At 28.9% G+C, this 20,700-nt stretch overlaps 2 protein-coding genes across 5 annotated transcripts; one reads left to right on the top strand and one right to left on the bottom strand.

The window, feature by feature from the left end:
* Window positions 1-199: 199 nt before the first annotated feature.
* On the top strand, window positions 200-18,459 carry DCAF12 (DDB1 and CUL4 associated factor 12-like protein). 4 transcript variants are annotated; one of them, XM_012294419.2, is made up of 8 exons: window positions 200-645; window positions 772-1,307; window positions 1,371-1,826; window positions 1,904-2,134; window positions 2,209-2,493; window positions 2,583-2,748; window positions 3,799-3,928; window positions 18,428-18,459. In XM_012294419.2, the coding sequence occupies exons 2-8, from the start codon at window positions 1,222-1,224 to the stop codon at window positions 18,442-18,444; spliced, it is 1,371 nt and encodes a 456-aa protein (XP_012149809.1). In that variant the 5' UTR covers window positions 200-645; window positions 772-1,221; the 3' UTR covers window positions 18,445-18,459. The 4 variants fall into 4 exon arrangements, with proteins under 4 accessions (XP_012149809.1, XP_003707239.2, XP_012149803.1 ...); XM_003707191.3 differs by lacking the exon at window positions 18,428-18,459 and adding an exon at window positions 13,752-14,094; XM_012294413.2 differs by lacking the exon at window positions 18,428-18,459 and adding an exon at window positions 4,658-7,118.
* Window positions 6,735-20,499, bottom strand: sigmar (Tumor necrosis factor alpha-induced protein 8-like protein sigmar). The gene is given in 5 exon segments (XM_076530336.1): window positions 6,735-9,280; window positions 9,377-9,648; window positions 18,783-18,861; window positions 20,268-20,339; window positions 20,342-20,499. Coding segments are annotated over 5 exon segments (852 nt in total). The 5' UTR covers window positions 20,417-20,499; the 3' UTR covers window positions 6,735-8,926.
* Window positions 20,500-20,700: the final 201 nt, after the last annotated feature.

Below are 20,700 nucleotides of genomic sequence, written 5' to 3'. Positions count from 1 at the left end.
TGATGCGATTTGTCAATAGTCCATTACAAGATTCTTGTTCACTGATTATATATGTTCGGCGTTAGGAGTGTTACAAACACGCATGTGCGTTGCTCTTGGTTACGAACAGTTTCGAACCAATCAGAGCTGACATGCGCAGAATGATCTAAAATTCGTCATCTGTTGAGTATAATCTACCATGGACAAATAATATAATAAAATTTAGTAGGGGGGGGGGGGGGGGAAAACTTCTGTTGACAATTGATGGAAGGTTGCTCCCTTTAACTTTCGTAACTGCTCAAGAACTAGATGATTCTCCATCATCTCTAAAACATTTTCCAATATTTTGAAAGAATCCGGACCGTCATGTTTAGGAAATTTCAGCTTGCTTTGTTGAATTTTATGTGGTTTTACTGTTCGTTTCAATATGGCGATGGTTAGTTGCTTAGTGCTTCGAAGGTCTCCTTGCTTATCATGAATTTCTTGATATTCTTTTGTATTTCTTTGTATAATTTTGGTACGAAGCCTTGATATTCCTATGATTATCTATAAGTGCATACGAGTTGCGTAATTATGAAGTTGTGCATGTGATAAAGAAAAGATTTCATCCGAAAAGTTATTTCGCTCGGGCAGCACAGTAGATTCGGCAATTGCCGTCCTACTAAGGTTTGTTATATTTCATAAATGTTTATAAAGCCATGAATATATATGCACATATTCTTTACATTATGGTAAATGAAAAAATTTTATTTCCTAAAAATTGTTTTAATTTTTAATTTGATTTTGTTCCAGTCAAAGAAGAACTGCTGCCAAGATAGTTTCTTGTTATTTCACTGCATACCAACGACGTTTATAAATATTTCATCCCGGAAAGTTGGAATTCTTTTAATAATTTTCAAATTTTTTGACGTTCCAATGTTGTATGATAAATTTTTATTTATCATTACAATGGTTAAACAGTTTTAAAGTGATCAGTTCCTTTTTGGAAGTCAAATAAATAAATTTTGGCTTTGACTGTAACAGTAGGAACACATATTCATGTTTCAACTAGATAGGACAATTTAATTGGATGTGATAATTAACAATATTTAATATTATATTTTGAAGGCTATGTTGTAAAAAAAAATCTTAAACCTCAAATAGACAAGACTAATTGCAATAAATTATTAAAACAATTTTATTTACAACAACATTTAATTACTCTAAGGCCCTGTAATTTATACATTACAAAATCTGTGTATAATGGCTGAAACGCAAAGAATACCTGTGTATGGTACACGTCCTCCTTGTGCTAATGGAAATCGTTTAGAAGAACGTCATGCTAAAAGGTAAATTATAAATAATTTTTATGGTTTGCTTTAAAACATCAACAACACATTTTCTCCTTACAGAGCAGCAATAAGGTTAGAAAGAAATCGGAAACCCGATAAGCCAGAAGATTTTGTCTGTTATGAATCAAGTGACGATGAAGCAGACACAGTATGTGAAGGAGTACAGTACCTAAAGACTTCTTTTAATTTTGTGGATTATGTGCGTGCAAGAGAAACAAATACAAGAGAAGTGCGAAAGATTAATCAGGAATATGGATTTCGACATATATTAACTCATGATTTGTACAAAGAATATTCGGTTAGCTTAAATAATATGAATAAGGTTTTTTGTTCTCAATGGTTAAGTGATAGGCAAGTAGTATTCGGAACAAAATGCAACAAATTGATGGTTTATGATGTAGCAACACAGAAATTAGACCAAATACCATCTCTGCATGGAAGACAAATTAATTCAGGAGGTGGTGCTGTTCCCGAGCAACAATGTGGTATACATTCTGTTCAAATAAATCCTTCTAGGTATGTAATCAGATGAATTAATGTTGCTTAAAATATCCAACATTATTTTGTTATTGTTTATAAATTATTTTATATAGAACTCTTCTATCAACTGGAGCAAGAAATAGTACCGAAATAGCAATATATAGGTTACCAACTTTAGATCCAGTGTGTGTAGGAGAAGAAGGCCATAGAGACTGGGTCTTCGATATGTGTTGGTTAGATGATGAGTTTTTAGTTTCTGGTGCTAGAGATACCAAAATGGCTTTATGGCATATAGACAGTGATCTTGCAGAAGCCCCTGACAAAGCAGATGTACCAACACACAGGTTGCACAATATAAAATGCATCTATTAAGAATGTTTTGTAACTCAGATATTATTTTGTTTCTTCTTTTTATTAGATTGATTCGACCTGTGTGCGTCAAGGAATGTAGATCAGCACAAAAAGTACGAGCACTTGCTTTTAATAGGACCTATAAAGAAATTGCTGCTCTCACTCTGAATAGTTTTATACATATATGGTCCGCTGAGACTTTCAGACAAAAAATATCTAGAAAATTACCAGCTTGTCAAGAAAATGTTTGTCTTGCTGTACAAGATGACGGCGTTTATGCAGTAGGTTGCCGTTCTTATACTCTACTGTTAGATGCAAGAACTTTGCAGCCCATAAAAAAAATACCTTCGCGGTATGTAATAATCGTAATTATACTATGTAATTATATTACGATTATTGGAATTTTTTTAGAATTTTTTTCAAACGTATTTTTTTGTACAGATATAGCGGCTGTGGAATCCGATCGGCTAGTTTCCAAGGTTCTGTTTTGACAATTGGAACAGGTTTAGGAATGCTAATGTTTTACGATGTTAGAGCGCAAAAGTATCTAGAGTCTTCAATCAATTCAAATAGGACTGTAGTATTAAAAGCTTCAAAAGGATATGTGGTAAGTGTTATGACATTTTTAATTTAAATTTAAACAACCATAATAGGTATTCGTTCGGTATGGCGCGAAGAGACATATAGTATGCGGTATTTTGTACACATGTAACACTTTCCTATTCCCACAGTGTTGTTTTAGGTCTTATTGTTAGATGCTTTGGATGCCATATAATTTTAACCTTATGTCTAATGCGAAAAACGTTCCTAAAGATTTCAATTTATTAATATTGGGTATTTATTTATATCAATAAAAAACATAAACTTTTAAAGATTATAAAACATTTTAAGAAACGGTAGTTAATACCCACTATGCATCTTTTACTCTAGTCATAATTTGTGATGATTTATCTTTGTTCAGAAATATAAATTCTCTTTTTATGAATATTTTTTAAATTCAATAACTAAATTAGTTGAAATTCTCACATTTTTTGTTATCACATATGATAACTATAACCAAACACAAGGAAAATGCAAATGTTTATAAATACTGTTTATTTCTTATCTAATGACACAAATTATAAGTTATTAGTACAGTAAAACGTCGTTTTGCGCAACTTGAATTAATGCTAATTCAGTATAACGCTGTTTTCTTTTAAATAAATTTTTGTTGTAACACTGTACTTTGCTATATGTATTGTATATGTATGTTAATTAATATAGAAGTAACTTAAATTTATAGTAAAACTTATACTTTTAGTTGCATGCTTCCTTATCCCTATTTAATATGAGTTAAAATGACTTCATATAATACTATTTTATTTAATGCTTTGTTTTTTAAGTATCTATTTTGAACACTAAGCGGGATATTATTGTATAAATATAATTTATTTGTAATTATATTATTTATATTATATCTATCCTTCAAATGCACCTAATTAAATTGCTAGAGAAATAATAATTCTTTCATGTTAGAAATGTACTTTAGATCTTAATAAACATAGTCCATAGTTTTTTTGAAAAAATATGCAGGCAGACAGACATTGTTTAATTAAATAACATAATAAAATTGGTTATCTTTGTAGGAATATAATATTTATTTTTATAATGATATTAGTTTCCAGATGAAGAGTACATTGATGGATTCCAAAACGTGAAATATACACCTGCTATATATACTCATTGCTATGATGGATCCGGAACGCGGCTATTTACAGCTGGTGGACCACTTCCTGTAAATCTTTATGGTAATTATGCAGGATTATGGCAATAAAGTTAATTTTAGCCGAATAAAGAGCCGCATCGATTTTTACGTAAGTAATTATAAGTTGTACATTTAAATATGCATAATCAAGATTTTATCTAAAAGGATATATACACCTCCCTTAGAGTTTAAGAAACATTTTCTGATTACAATAATGTGGTACTTTCATATCTCTTATACATATGATTTTGTTCCTTTTCTATTTATTAAAATTTTGAGAAAATGCATTCATCAGAAATTTTTATACCTCACATACAAACAAGAAAGTAGACAAATGTAATAAGAAAATGAACTTTAAAAGTGTATATATCTCGACTGCCTCGATTGCTTTATTAAGCAATCGCATTAGTACGTTTATACATTAACGAGAAAGAAAAGTTGAAATTTTTAGTTTGAGTTTAAAACAATTATCTTATAAATGATGATTTTGCAATTTATATAATTTATATCATGATTTCACATCACCGTTATAAAGTTGTTGAATTAATTTTATCTACTATTTAATGTAAAATTTTGCACTAATATTAGCTATTATGTATGAAATTGAACAAGATAATGAATGAGAATCTCTTTTATGGTATGCTACAAATGACCTTTGAAGAAAATTATGTTATGTGTTATGATCACTGATTTAAATTTTCGTATTATTTACATAGTGTGATTTTTAATGTATTCTTTATAATTTGTGTTGTATATGTACATCTCTTGATAGAAATGAAAATATGCGAAGTAGTCAACGAATAACACTGCAATGAACATTAAGTTTTATCAGATACAATTTATCAAGTTGAAATTTTAATACTGGCCTTAAAAAGAACAATATACAATAAATATGTTACAAAAGCTTATTTTAGAAAAACAATGACTGTTTAAAACCTTTATAACATACTTCTGTATTAAATAGTACAACTTCAAACATCTATAACTTCGATCGATACATGAGCTAATAAGTATTTTTTAAATGTGCACAGTAGTTGTTATTGTTTTGTTAAATGAAAAATTATGAAAAGAAAAATAATTCATCACTTTTAACGAGTAATTTTCTTTTAAGACAAATTTGTCATGAACATAAAATATATTTATTGTAAGAATTAGTTTTTCAAAAATGTAAAAATATAGTGTAAATGTTTTGAATTACAACTGCTCAAATTTAGTAAAATTCATTACCTGTATCTTATGCGATTCGACATTGAAGTATTAATGAATAAAAGTTATGTGCATTTACGAATTAAATTTTCTGACAGTGACTTTATGCGCAGCCATTTGAAACTTAAAACAGACAGATTGATTTTTAAAAGCTATACTAAGAGTTTGGTGTACTTAAGTGATAAAGTTCACTGTTATGTTTCTCCTTGTCTTACAAGTTGAATTCATTATTGCAGCAAAGATATAAGTGTATTTTCGATGCTTAGAATAGAACATTTTAGAAGATTGAGAAATTGTTAACATGTAAACAATAAGTAACTGGTTTATCAATGTATCATGGTGAATATATGATAACAAAATATATTCTGTATGCTTGTACATTGACAGATTACAAATTGTTGACATATATTCATAAAATCATTACATAACATAATAAATAAAAATGTGTGTTGTATTTATATAAATTCATAATTAAACTATACAAAACATGTATGTGATGATACATAATGAACGAATACATTGAAATGCATTTTAATATGGACTATCAGATGTACTTTTTATTATAAATACTATGAACCAAAATATGATATGTAATTCTGTTTTTAATGTCTGCCATAATTTTATGCATTTAGACTATTCTATCTTAATAAGAATTGCTAAATTCAGTTCATTGCTTTCATATAAAATGTTTTAAGTAACAACTATTTTCTATACACAACACGATGTCCATCTTAAAACGTCCTAATTTGTCGTACTGATATCACAAATAATAAAATCTAAGTATCACATATTTTATCTCAAATAATGCAATAGAAAAGGTATAAATAAATAATTTTTATACTTGAAGTATATATATAAGTTATAAAACAATTTTGTGCAGTTATAATCACTGCATTATTATAGCAGCAAAATGTTCTCTGATGTATTATGCTTACCGTAAGAGATATTAGAGAAAATTTTTGTAAGAAAGCAAAGTATGCATAATGTCGACCGATTTGTCCTTGTATCTCTTAACAGATATCTTCTGTTGTTCAGAGAAGAACATGTTATATGTATTTTTTTCTTTTCGTTATAAAAATGTAATTTAATTTGTTATCATTATTCTGTATGGTTGTGTTCCTAGATCTATAATAAAATGTTATTACAGAAGTATTTATTATCTGTGTTAAGAATAGAGGGACAATGTAATAAATAACATCTTAAGCTCTTTTTTGAATATTTTGTTTCAAAAATTTACAGTATATTTCATTGTTAGAAAATTATCCAGTGCAAGTAATATGTGTGCATAGAAATTTGTAATAAATTTACAGTCAGCTTAATTCTTGTTACGTTTCCACAAATTATTGTAACAACAAATTTTTTAAACAAATACATACAACATTCTGTTTGAACCCATTACAATAGTGAATCATATTACTTTTTTCTTTTAAATGTTTATTTGGTGATTTTCTCATAAATAGTACTACTTGGACGGTAAACGTACATTTTGCAATATTGTAATTTTGTGTGTGCGAATGTGCTAAATAATTAATGTAAATAAACATGCCAAGATTGAAAATGTATTTATCAATTCTTCTAACCAAGAGAAGAAGTAATAACGCTTACAAAACAAAATATGATTTAAAAAAAAAAAACAGGAAAAATTTGTCTCCTTATAAATAATTTATTTATGGTATATCGATACAATATTTGCATTTCATTTAGAATCATCACAAAGAATGTGTAAAACGTGTATAATGCATACAAAACACATGTGATGTAAATGATTCAGGCTTAGCCATGACTACGTTAGATATGTTGTGTTTATTATGTGTGTGTGTTGACAATGTACTGAGGCGCAGCTTGAATAAAAACGGAGGTCAATTTTGCCCCGTGTGTACACTCGCCGACACGTGAAGAGACCCAGACTCTCTTTGACGAGCGGAAGATGAAACCTTTGAAAGGCATCTTCTTTTCGGAGCACGTGTCTATATTAGCGTGATCCCAACGATAATAAATTGCTTCTTTCACGCGTCATTCTGTTGGAACTAATGAGTTGTTATTTTATCATCATTACTATAAAAGCCCATGCTAGGGCATAAATAAGCTCATTTCTCCTTTTTTTGGTATAGATCGACAACTGGTATGCTAGATCTGAGATGTATATTGTGGCCGTAAAATCGTTGAAGTGTGAAAGCACATGAAATTAAAATAAGACACAATAGATTTTTCGGTGATAAGTAGTTCGAGTTTCATTCAGGACCGTACAATATAACCCTGATATTAATTTTTTGGGCGCAGTCTGATATTTAAAGTACGGCCTTCGGCGCAATTACATGGGTAGGTGTCCCCATTTCATTTTTTTTTTTTTAATTTACGACCCCACTATATCTCCCAGACTCAGTATACTCCTAACACTCAAATATCGTAAATAAATATACACCGATCGTATAATATACATTCTGAAAATAAATAGAGTATTTCACAATTATTGCATAAATTGGTGAGCATTGTTGTATCTCAAAATTTGTCTTCTTGCATTTGAAAACATAGTTATCGATAATTATAAGTAACTGTACTACATGTGAATTTTTCATTCTTTAAAAACTAATCGGGAAAGAAACTCGCTATCTTTCCTTTAATTACATTGTGCAACGCGTACTTCGTTTTGCAATAACCAATAAGCGATTTTTGTAAATTCTCATGTAACACATAAGAAATCTGTTTCTATAAATCATCATTAGTTTTTGAGAAACTTAATTTTGAATAAACGGTTTCCCAGTTTTAAGAATCTATTGTACTTTAAAAGTAAAAGTTATACAACTTTTCTTGCAGATTTTGTACATTCTCATCGCGATAAGATATACGTCACGTGCTAATTTGTTTGGATAATTTTAACTATATCTTGAAAATGATGATTTTTGTGACCGTTATCAAATGAAGCTACAAAACAAAGTTCATTTTTGATTGAGAATTTAAATATGTAATAGGCAATGTACAAAATATAATAGTTTCGAACTATTATTTCCTACATTTTCTAGGTAATATACATTATTCAGACAATGTATGAAATACTTAAATTTTAAGTAAAGTCCTAATGTAATGTACAACTTTTTAAAAATATAACCTAACCAAACTTCAACCAATTAAAAATGAATTAGCTTTGTCATTAAAAAAGTGCGATAAACGATAAAAATGTAGTTTATGATGAATTCAGTTCAGTTATATTTTCATTGGCAGTGTACAGTTTTGAAGGGTTATCTTTAAAAATATGAAGTTGGTAATATGTAAATCCCCTGTATACTTTTTTTTACAAGAATATTATACAGTATAATATCACCTTTGTGGATATTGATTGGTTTCTTTAAATAATATTCTCTAACATGGAACATCATGTACTACTACAAATATTGGTTTGTTTTAAATGTGAGCTCAGAATATATTACTAACTTCATAATTTTAAGAACTCGCTTAAAACTGTCCATAACAATTTTTTAAAAATTATATCATAAATAAATTAACTACAACATGAATTAATTTTTGTTCGATTAAAGAAGGATATGATGTAATTCATTCTTTGAACCAACCATTGAATTTGAAAATTGTACTTTTCCTTCAAAATTGAATTTCTCAAAAACTAAAGATGAGAAAGCGGTTCAAGATTCTTAACCGATGCATGAAAATCTCCAAAAATCACTTACTGGTTATTGCAAAACATAAAATTAAAGTTTGTTGCACAGTGTTATCATAACATTTTTGCAAGTACATTTATACTTCAACTCCACATTTCCTTACCAATTTTTTCTTTCTTTCAATTGATCACGTAGAAGTAATTGCATTTGAAGAAAGAAAGGAATCAAAGATGCCCAGCATCTAAGGCCTTATTTATATCACTGACTAGCATCCCCAGGATAGGTCTGAGTTCAGAGTCTTGTCTGAAGACAGAGTCCAAGAAATCGGAGTGCGTTAGAAAATCGAACACCTGGTCGCATCGGTCTTGAGATTTATCCGTGAGATGCGGCTTAATAAGAGTTTGTATCGCGGTTCGGCAGCGTTCTAATGACTTAGTTAAATACGCCCTATCAAAACTGAACTCCAGTTCGTAAAACGACACCACAGACATCGCCACGGCTCTGAGGGTAGTCCTTATTTCAGCGAGTTTGGCGTCATCAGCGACGTTCAACTGTTGGTTGCGTTGCAAAAGACCTATCTATAAAAACAAAGAAAGAAAGGATCGTTCTGGTGTTTATTGAAAACCACAGTAATTTGCATATCTGTGTCAAGGGGTGAACTTGAGATACCGTACCTTGATGGATAGCTTAACGATGTTCTTTAAAACCTTTTCAGGCTGCTTTTTGTCCAAGTTAGGATTAGCTTTCGCTGCTCGTTCCATGAGCTTGTAAAGATTGTCCAAAAGCGACGTGGTGGCATCGTCTATCAGAAGAGATCTTCCGGCCCCGGTAGATACCACTCTGCCGAGCAGTTTTTTCTGGGCTCGAAGACCTAAATCACGAGCGCGACTTCCGGTGCCGCCGGCTGGATAAGATCCGCCGTTCAGTGTAGTCGCCGACTGCATCACTAAAAAAGAAATTCCATATTTACTTGACGAGATACGGCTTGAATAATCGACCCTCTGTTCGGTGAGGGCATCGAGCCGAGTTCAGTCGAATCGTGAGTAAATATACCAACATGTTTCGACTGGTGCAGTAAAAATACTCGTGTCTGCTATGGCATGTAATATGTCCAACAATAATGTTCGCACGTCGTTAATTGTAACATTCTCCAGTTATTATTAACCCCTACTGTGTAAACATATTTACGGTATTCTTAATACGTGCAGGACCGGAAGAACGGTGCAGATTGGGGACGATAATCCTTTAACGTTAAATTACGGAGATAGCGATTATTTAGATTTAATTTCTGATTTTTCATTTCTTGCATTTCAAATTATTTGTTTAGATAATGGTTTTCTAATACGTGGAAGTGTTCCATTAAACAATTCGGGGGTTCAAGGCAGTTTTAGTGTCTGTTGGAATAATGAATAGTGGATAAAATTTCATTTGCTATACATTTACTGTTATTGGTTCATTGTATGTATGTGATTCATAGATGTATACATATGTACCGCACTTCAAAAAAAATATTTTTCCTATCTTCAATAAAAATTTGAGGTTTAGCAATTTCTGAAATTTAAATCATTAGAATTGGATTTGCAGCAATTGTTAGGCACCTCAAGCAATTTAAAGTAACCATTATTTTAAAAAGTACGATTTCAATGTGTGAAAAAATTATTTTATTCTACTTCCTTTCTAAAAACGAAATTGAAGCAATTAAAACGAAATGCATGAGTAAATATAGGTGATTCTTTAATCACCTATAATGATTTAAAAAACTATTTTGTGTTAGTATTAGTTTGAAAATTACATTTTCGTATGTAGGTCGGTAGAGATCATATCTATGGTACGGTTACGTATTCGTGTGTGATCAATTTTTGTTTTTGTAATCAAAACAAAAGCGGTAGCAATTCGGCTGACTGAACATATTGAAATTTATTCGTTATTTAAAATATCTTTTGGCCGGCATTGATATTTTGGGTGGAATAGTAAAGGACAACTACTATTGGACTACTACCATGAGGGTGCAGTGCATGGATGTGCAAACGACGTTTATTCGTGGATGCTATATTAAATCCTATATGATTTAATTCTACATATGAATTTATTTAAAATTCTGTGGATATGAAATTCGCAAATTTCTAACCTTTTAATTTTCCAAGTGGTCAAATTTGAAGATTTGAAATTCTTATATTTTTAAATTTTTAACTTTCTCAATGTCCGAATTGGAAAATTTGGAATTTTAATATTTCCACATTTCTGAATTTAGAAATGTGATAATTTAATTTGGGTTTAAATTTGATAATTTAATTTGGGTATATACAAAAATAGAACTGACAAATTATCAAATTTCTAAATTTGACAATTCGAAAAATTAAAAATGTGAAAATTCGGAGATAGAAATGTTTGTGTTACTAGATTTTCAAATTCGCAAATTCCTAAATTTTTTGATATCGTCTTTGATATCTGATACCTTATCACTACACTTACCGACCATACCGGTGGCACGTGAATTTTCGGATGAGTACGTGATCTGCCCATCATTGACACAAAGCACATAGATGCTCAACATTGAAAAATTTCTTTACAGAGCCATAGCTTAGAATTTTAGTTATTTCTCGCAACGTCATCAGAATTAATTCAATCCTAGATACATTACTCGCTTAAATAATTTTACGATCGCGTTTGAATCTTGCCGACAATGTTAAAGTAGCGTTTGGTCTTAACTGTTAAATGTTAATATTTTAACGTGCTTTTATTTCATATCCAGCTTGTTAGAGAATAATAAATTAAAAAAAATTCGTGTAGCATTTTTAAATATTTTAAATTAAGAGCATTGTTCAAATTTTGTTGAATAATTTGTTTAAATACATTACAATGAAGTATGATAACTTCATTTTTCATTTTTATTTATAATCATTTATAAAAAGCGATTACTCTTCAATAAAATCGACCTTTCGGTCCTTAAAGGGAGACCCTGACCAAGGGTTTTTACATACAAGGGTAATCACTTTATATGTATATGTTGTAAATAAAGATGGTAAATGGGGAACTCTCATATTAAACATGTATTGTGAGTAGTATAAAATAAAGCGTGGAGTATAATGTTATGATTATTTATATACAAGGTGTCTAAGAGGATTGGAATAACTCTTACACTGCATATTACAGAGGTCAGATAAATGTTCATATAAATTTATGTCCGAAAATCGAGACTGTTTAGTTCGAATGTTTAGTATCAGACAACGTTAAATCCAAAAACAATAAGTTGGAGTCAGAGAATGCGTGTACTTAGCATTTTTTGATTCTCAATAAATTTAACAAAATCAAAACGTTATTTCCAAAAAGTTTTAAAGTATTCATTCTTTCATAATAACACTTTTATAGTCGAAACGTACAACTTTCGTGTCATTAACACGAAAAGTGAATTTTTGAAGTTATGTTGTCTGACTCTAAATCCTCGAAATGTTTTATCAGACAGATATAAGTATTCACAGATTTATGGACAAAACTAAAAATACAAAAATCATATATGTATATTCAAGTTGCATCTACTATTGTTTCCAATACAGTTGGAATACTTAAAAGAATTCGGCAATTAATTCGACGAATGTCATCGCAATAAATCATAAATATCTTTGAACGCATGTATCTTTTCAGTAAAGTATCTTTGGACATAAATTTATATGAACTTATTTCATCTACTTAATTTCAGTAACACATGGTATAAGTTTGGCTCTAACTTTTTTGGACAACATTGTACGGGATGGCTCACGCAACTGTATCCGATTATAACTCTCTTACTAGTCGTAATACAGAAAAATAGCAAAAGAAATTAATGATCCAAAGAGTACTATATTCAGTGGATCAAATTTTCAAAAATGCACTGGAGCACGTGTGTTCAACAACTGAATTATTTTTTTAATCTTTTTACACAGTTGGGTTTCTTTCGTTATTCTACGTAAAAATACATTGAGGAACAACAGTAAAAAAATTATTATTTTTCAAAATATTTAAAGAAAACGTTATTGCTTAAGCACTTCATGATAACTAAATTTGGAATTCTTCAAGTAAGATGGCGCACTGATGTACAATTCAAGAGTGATTATATAATTTTTAAATAATAAGTATGAGAATAAACTTATTGACATACATGGTCTTGATTACTCCTCTCATCTGATCTAAATTTTCTTCATTTTTTCTGTGTGGTTATTTGAAAGATAAAATTTATTCAAACTCTATAAATTCTGTAAAGGGGAATGCAGTGTGGAACAATAAACAGACTGTTTTAACTCAGTTATGAAAAAATTGCAAAGTTTTATCTGAAATGTGTGCAATGTAATGAAGAAGCGTTTTTACATCTTTAATAAAGATATTTTTTTAAAATACTTCCATAACTAATAATTTTTTCACTATTGTACTCTAGTACTTTTTTTAAGAATGGCGAGAGGAATTCAATTGTGCAAAAAATTATGTATTTATATTCAGATTTGAAAAAAAAAAAAATATGATACAACCGTGGTATTTATATGGACCACTACCCTTACAAAAAGAACTTTATCTCACGAATATAATACTCTTTGAACCATATATCTCCTCCTTTGACATTTTTCTATATCGGCATTGGTCACGGAGTTTTAATTTAGTATAATATTAATGACATTCACAATTTTCTTTTTGTAATTTAGAAACGTCAAATTTCTAACGCAAGTTACAACATTCAACGCGTTAATGCGGCAATCAGTATTAGTATTATTATTGAGAATTACTAACTAATATTTCTAATTTAAAGATCTATAATAAAATACGTTATGTAAAACATTATATACCATTCGTATCAAATTTTTATAGCAATTATACAATTGAAATCTTAAATATATTCAGATAAATATAATATCTCGTAAAGCAGCGGTCACCAAAGTATGGCCCTCCAAGTATGTTCCCCGACTTTTATATATAAATATTATATAATAAAAAATATTAGTTTCATGAAATGATATTAACCTACTAATCGGGGAATAAATTTTTGTTCACCTCGTTTCACAATGGGTACTTTTTTCTTCATAGTTATATCATCACACCTCAAGTACCAAATACTCAAGAAAGCAAGTTATTACTAATGTGTAAAATACTGAAATACAGACTATAATGAAAGATAAGAACTACTTAAAACTCAAGGTGTTCAAAATATTACTACAAATTTTGAAAAGGCAAAATATTTCGAAAAATCGTTGAAAAATTGACGAACAATGTCTTTGTCCATGCCCGTTACAATAGTAGTAGAAATATTTCGTCACACCTAGTTAACAGGTTAAGTTTTGAATTTTAGCTTTGATATTTTTCATTAGGAACTATATTTTTTTATACATGCAATGTAAATTAATGTTCTAATAAATTTTCAAGAAAAATATTTTTCGTCGGGCTTTCAGGTTATTGAAAATATTAACGAGGGCCATTATTCAAAATGTTTGATGATTCTTGTTATAAAGTATAAAAAAAATATGAGGAATTCATGTGAACGAGTTTAAATACGTTAATTCTCTTCGGTTTAATGACAGGCTATACTCATCGAAGTATTTTTACCTTTTTAATTCAAGCATCGCAAATTGGATCTTGAACCAATATCACTATTAATAGATCATGTTTCATAAGTAGAAAATTTTTCACCAATATTCATTAACACTAGATTTACTGGTTAATGACCAGCTGTCTTTTAATAGAAACTAAAGTACAAAAATAAGTAAACTAACTTAAGCTTATACAATGATTTTTTTTTTCTGAAGAAAAGTTAATATTTTGATAAAAACTTCTTAATAATTTTTATAATTTAGAATATTAAATCTAAGGTTTGCCATTATGATGGATAAAAGTACTAATTTTATGTGGATTTTGATCTCCATCTCAAGGAACTTCGATTAAAAAAGGTTGCATTAAGTTAACCTTAACCCTTTCGTTATTATGAGTGACAAAGCATTACTTGGGTGCAATACAATCCGCTTCTTCCCTTATAATATATTCTTAGTTCATAGCAAATGAACTTTGAATGATGGAATTGTGATATTTAATCTTAATAATAAAAATTCTATTCTGCCCTATATCATTATTACAATAACGTATTATTGTCCTTGTATATTTATACCACAAATAAGAAACTTGTGATAAGTTAATTCGTTGTTGCTGTTTTTAGTTATTTAAAAATTACTAACTAAGTTATACTACATCTATGCATATGTTCATATAATGTTACAAGGATTAATACAAAAGTAGTACCTGTATTTTTTTCAAGAACTGAAATTGCTATAATTATGGATGTATTTTGTAAATTATAGAGATATTAAAATTACCTTATTGAGGTATTCTTGAATTTTTCATAAACATTCGCTAATTATTTGACAAAATCATAAATCGTTTTCTTTACATTACAGTTTTCAAATAAACAAAAAATAGGAGGTATTACTTTTATATTTTATCTTTCGTATTTAGAGTAATTGTGACTTGCTATAGAACAGCATCTAATATGAAACACCAAAATATTTCACAAAGTAAATAGCAAAATCTATGTAAAGTATTTCGTTATAAACAGTAAGCAATCATATTAAAATTCGAGTTTCAGTAAAAAATATTTAATTCGGAGCATTATTGTACTCTATAATGTTTAAAAGCTTCTAAAGAGCAAGTTAAGCCATTACATTTATTAATGAGAGTAAGTTGTTACACATATTGTATTTCGCAAGATTTGTTATTAACTCTTTTAATGCTGAACAACCTTGTTAACAACACATATGAAATATAGTTGGCACTCATTTCTTGTCCATTAATTTTGTAATATTCTAATTTCGTTCCTTTTTCAGCTTTGTAAATATCATTCTTTATTTACTTTAAATATTTTCTCACACTTTACTAAATCGAATTGATTCGATATTCTCCATTTGTCTCATAAGCGCAATTCTTTCAATCAGTACTAGAAGGATTGAACGAATTTGCTTTTAAACACTTAAAGGAATTTATGATTAAATTAATTTTTTTAGCATAATTTTCCGATCAAAATACGTGTATATGTACTCAATGTGAAATTCGTTGAGTATTTATAATATGGAACATGTTCTTTATTAATATTACATACATTTTTATGTTTTCATTATATTACTCTAAGTACAATAATAGCTTGATGAATATTCGACTTCGGAGTTTGGAGACTTTTCGAGAAAGTGGATATTTATCGAGCGGCCAATGTAGCGCGCGTTCATTCCGGTGTTTATTTATCTGCTTTCTGGTTGTAGCCACATATACAGTGGGATATTATTATTTTTTTTTCTTAAATATGTATTGTATAATATTTATACTCAAGTATATTCATGAGCAAATTTGGCTTTCTTTAAGAAATTATTCAGAATATCTCAAATTGAGGAGTTTAGGATTTGGAAATGTGATGATTACAGAATTTGAGAATTTGGGGATTTGGTAATGAGATAATTTGGGAATTGAGAGATTTAGAAATTTGATAACTTGAAAATTGAGGGGCTTAAAAATGTAATAATTTCAGAATTTGAGAATTTGAAAATGTGATCATTTAAATATTTGATTGAGATTTGCAAATGCGATAATTTGGAAATATGGAAATTTGGAAATGTGATAATTTAAAAGTTTATGAATTTATGAATATGGGCACGTAAGAATTGAGGAATGTGGGGATTTGGGAATGTGAGGTCTTGAGAATGTGGGAATACTGCATATTTGTCAAACCAAACCTGAGAAAATTTGATACTGCAAGATTTTTGTAACGCAGGAATTCAATGATGTACGAATTTCGAAATTTGGAGATTTAAAAATTATAAAATTTAAGCCTCTGGACTTTTATCCAAAATATGGAAATTAGGGAATTACGGAAAATGAGATTTGATCTCCATAATTACAAGAAGCTTATATCACCAAATCGCACACATTCACTGTGTATTTTTTACTACACTATACGTGTTATTGTCAAATGATGATAGATTAAAACACATTATATAAGGATATTAAAAAAAAAACAAGCGATAAAGTGAATACATATATGCTGTTTTGAATTATCATAGGTCGCAAATTTAACTGAAGTTTTTGGCGTGTATCATAGAAGCTAAGGTCGAGAGGTGATTACATACATAAACAAAGTTATTCAGACTGTTGACCATAGTAATATATTTGAAGGTCATTGAAATCAATGAAGTGTACGTCCTTTTGTAAATAATTACCATAATGAAAATGTTTTTACAAATATCTCTGAAAGTAAAATCGAACTGTGGTTATATGTATGTACGTATAGGAAAAAGTTGTTCAGTTTGATGTCCCTGACAACATATTTCAAGGTCTTTAAAATCAGCAAGGTATACCCTTTTCTATATAATTACCAAAGACTATTTACAAAACTTATATGGTGTATAGAAAGTCATAATATAGTCATTTCTTTTGTAAATGGAAAATTTTTGACGATCTCAAGTTTGACTCCATATATTGAAATGGAACTAAAATAATTTTTTTATGTCGATCTTTTGGAATATTTTATGTAATAGGGTATTAAAGGATATTCTATAAAAGTCCTTTATACATTACAGAGATAATTTGAACTATCTTGCGAATTTTTGTAATTTAATGGTAATTTTTGTTTACTTAGAATTTAAAAAAAAAAATCGGTTTATGTGAAAAATGCTGTTTCGTTAAAAAAGAAAAGCGGTGAAACAGTCAATATTACAATCTGAGATTTTTTACTTAAGCAAAATTTTACTACTATTTTATGGCCACCGCGACGTCCATTTAATTTTTATAATTAAACCTTTTTATAATTGTCTTTAAATATAATTCAAATGATTAAGGCGGTCAAAGCGTTGCAATCTTTACTCAATGGAAATAATTATTAATATAAGTACAGTTGTGTCATATAAGATGGTCTTTAAGTCAATTTTTATTTTTTTGAAAAATTTTCTTTAAACGAAGCCGAATATTGTTTTTTCACCTATGTTTGCATTTTTTCTATACAATACATCACAGTCCAAAAATAAACTGTACATTTATAAAAATTTATATAACAAAAAGAACTTCACACTTGTTATATATTTTTATCCATTTACAGAATTATTCACAAGTCATATAAATTAAGTATACGTAATTTAATTGATTGCTATTCAGAATAGTTAAAACATTAAATTTAAAAAAAATCAATGTTCGATATAATAAAAAGTATGGAGATATATGCATATTCTGTTCCTTATCCAACAAGGCAATTGAATGAGGGCATATATGTATATTGTTAATGCATGTGAAAGAGTCTGTTTCTAACGGCTATTTATCAAGCGGTTATACATCGAGCAGGAGCAGTACATCACAGTAATAATAACAGCAAAAAAATGGGTCAATACGTTGGCGTGTGAGTAATATGCTCAACATACAGAAAAAGAAAATCACATCAGACAAATCGAAAACAGTATAAGACATTTGTCTCCTTTTCTCTTTTACTTAAATAAGTATGCATTCATAATAAAAATGAAGTTTTTCTTTGCGTTTCATACTGGATACCATTTTTTCAACTCACTTTTAACTCTTTCATATTTTCTTACCATAATCTCAACACATTATGATAAACTAATAATATTTATTAATTATTTATCAATTCAGTTTTTTTTACTGAAGAGAAAACATCTCTGGCAAGCTTTTAAAATCAGGTGTTTCATATTAGATGGAGTTGAGCTATTTTAACCGATGTATTCTAGATATTCTGGGTACATAAACATCCGGAGTTTTAATGATCACAGTAAAAGACGGATGTAATGATGAAAACTTACCATCAAACATTGGTGGACTGCGGTTTCCTCTAGGCGATAACGGGATTGTGAGTGAATTAAAGAAATACTCGATGAGCACGGTTGAAACTCAGGCAAAAGTAACTAAAATAAACCAAGGATACAAAAATGAATTAATGATTGCGTGACTTTTAAAAAAAGAAAAGTGATGTATCGACGAAGGTAATCAAGCAACGTAGAACGATGTCGAAAGACGTGCATGTTGGTGTTGATGTTCTCGTTCATGGGAATGATTCCGAGCATTATACAGTTAACATTTGTGTACCTTGATTACAGTCGGTTACGGCTACAAGATGATAGAGCAGCCAGCTCTGTAATTCCATCACTGCCGTACCCCACGCCACCTGAAAAAACACATTATCCATAAACATTAGGGTTACTCGATTATAGTTTGAAATAGTGTAGATAAACTAACTACAACGTATTTATGTATTATTTCCTTGAACGTGTAAGTACTCGGTGACCAAGATAAAAGGAGTCATACTGATATTTGAATAGAGCGCTCAAGGGAGGTCATGTGATTAGAGCCTCTTCTCTTCTTTTATCATCCAGAGCCTCTTTTCTCTTGGCCATCCAGTACTGTACATGTTACAATAATGGACAGATCAACAAAGGATCAGATTTAAATGTTAAGAAGTATGATACATTGGAAATTTAGGATATCAAAGTAAGAAATTGGCATGCTTACAGATTTTACATTCGAGAAGTTGGAGGTGTACAGGCGTTTCGTATTTTACTAATTTTTCAATTTTTAAATATTAAAAAGAAATGTAGGAATTTAATAGTTATTTTTTCAAGTTTGATGTTGGAAATAGCCAGTTTTAAAATTTAAAGATATGTTAATTTAGGAAATGAAAGAATTTTTATTAAAGTTTATAAGCGTTTATTAAAATTTGATTGAAATTCGATAAATTTTTGTTAACATTTTTTTATTTTAAAATAATAAGCAAATTTCAAACTTAAAATTTTGTAATTTAGAAATTAGGAAATTTAGAAACTCGGAAAGTTGAACATTTAAAAAATTCGAAAATACAAATATTTTGAAATGTGCTAGTTGTTTCTTATGTGTGGAAATATTTAGATTATAAATTTGGAAATTTAGAGAAGTAGAAATATAAAAGTTTTAATTTTCAACGTTCAAATTACTCAATTTAGAAATAATGAAATTTAGAATTCGGAATTTAAAAATATAGAAGTATCGAATTATTGAGTTTCCAAATTTAGAAATTTAGAAACATAAAAATACAGAAGTTCAATTTTCCAATTTTCGTATTATTCAATCTAGAAATTTATAAATTTAGAAAGTAGAAAATTTCCAAAATTTAAAATCAGGAATTTAAAAATACAGAAATATAAAATCTTTGAATTTCCAAATTTAGAAACACAAAAATTCAATTTCCAATATTCAGATTACTTATTTGGAAATGTATAAAGTTAGAAGATAGAAAATTTACAAGATTCAAGAATATAGAAATTTAGAATCACAAAACCACACAAGTATCAAATTTTCAAATCTACAAAATTCAGAATTAAAAAAATTGTCAAATTACCAAATTTACGTGTCAAATTTCACAGTTGCCCATCGCTGCGTTACAATGGTCTTATTGTTAAAATAAAACCCTGGACTTTTAACTGTTTAAAAAAAGAAAATGAAAAAAATTATTGTTACATATTTTGTACAAATAGAAAATGAAAAAAGCTATTGTTATATATTCAGATGGAGAAAAAAATGAAATAAGTTGACGCACACGCACTTCTCATTTGTGTAATTTGTGCCAGTGACCGAGGTCGAAACCGATACACTGGAAATGACACATAATGTGTACGTTGCGGTTTGTTGTCACGTGGAATAATCATATGCAGAGCGTCATATAACTTGTGATAACTAGCAAATGGCATGGTAATTTCAAAAGAAAAAATAAATGGAAAATCTAGAATAATATTTATGCCTGCAAGGTTTCCTGTTCGATAAAATTTATTTTAAACATACGTGTATTTAACTACGGTTTCGGCATTTCAAATTTTACTTAATAATTTTAATGTAATGGTAAATTAAGAATTTGTTAAATGACATTTAAAGAATTACGTTTAAATTTAATATTATAAATTTATATCGATAGTCGGAAAGTAAATTGAGTTTAATTTTACTAATAAATTGAATGTACACAAATAATTCGCTGTAT

Source organism: Megachile rotundata, chromosome 4 (genome assembly GCF_050947335.1).
Source record: "Megachile rotundata isolate GNS110a chromosome 4, iyMegRotu1, whole genome shotgun sequence".
In the NCBI taxonomy this organism is placed as follows: Eukaryota; Metazoa; Arthropoda; class Insecta; order Hymenoptera; family Megachilidae; genus Megachile; species Megachile rotundata.
The sequence above is the reverse complement of the archived record's forward strand: the minus strand, read 5'-3'. Positions and strand labels throughout refer to the sequence as shown.

Coding starts and splice junctions, on each gene's coding strand:
- DCAF12 (XM_003707191.3), top strand. CDS start 1,222: ATGGCTGAAACGCAAAGAATACCTGTGTATGGTACACGTCCTCCTTGT. Junction 1,308..1,370: donor GAAGAACGTCATGCTAAAAG/GTAAATTATAAA, acceptor TTCTCCTTACAG/AGCAGCAATAAGGTTAGAAA. Junction 3,929..13,751: donor ACTTCCTGTAAATCTTTATG/GTAATTATGCAG, acceptor TTTTCTTCATAG/TTATATCATCACACCTCAAG.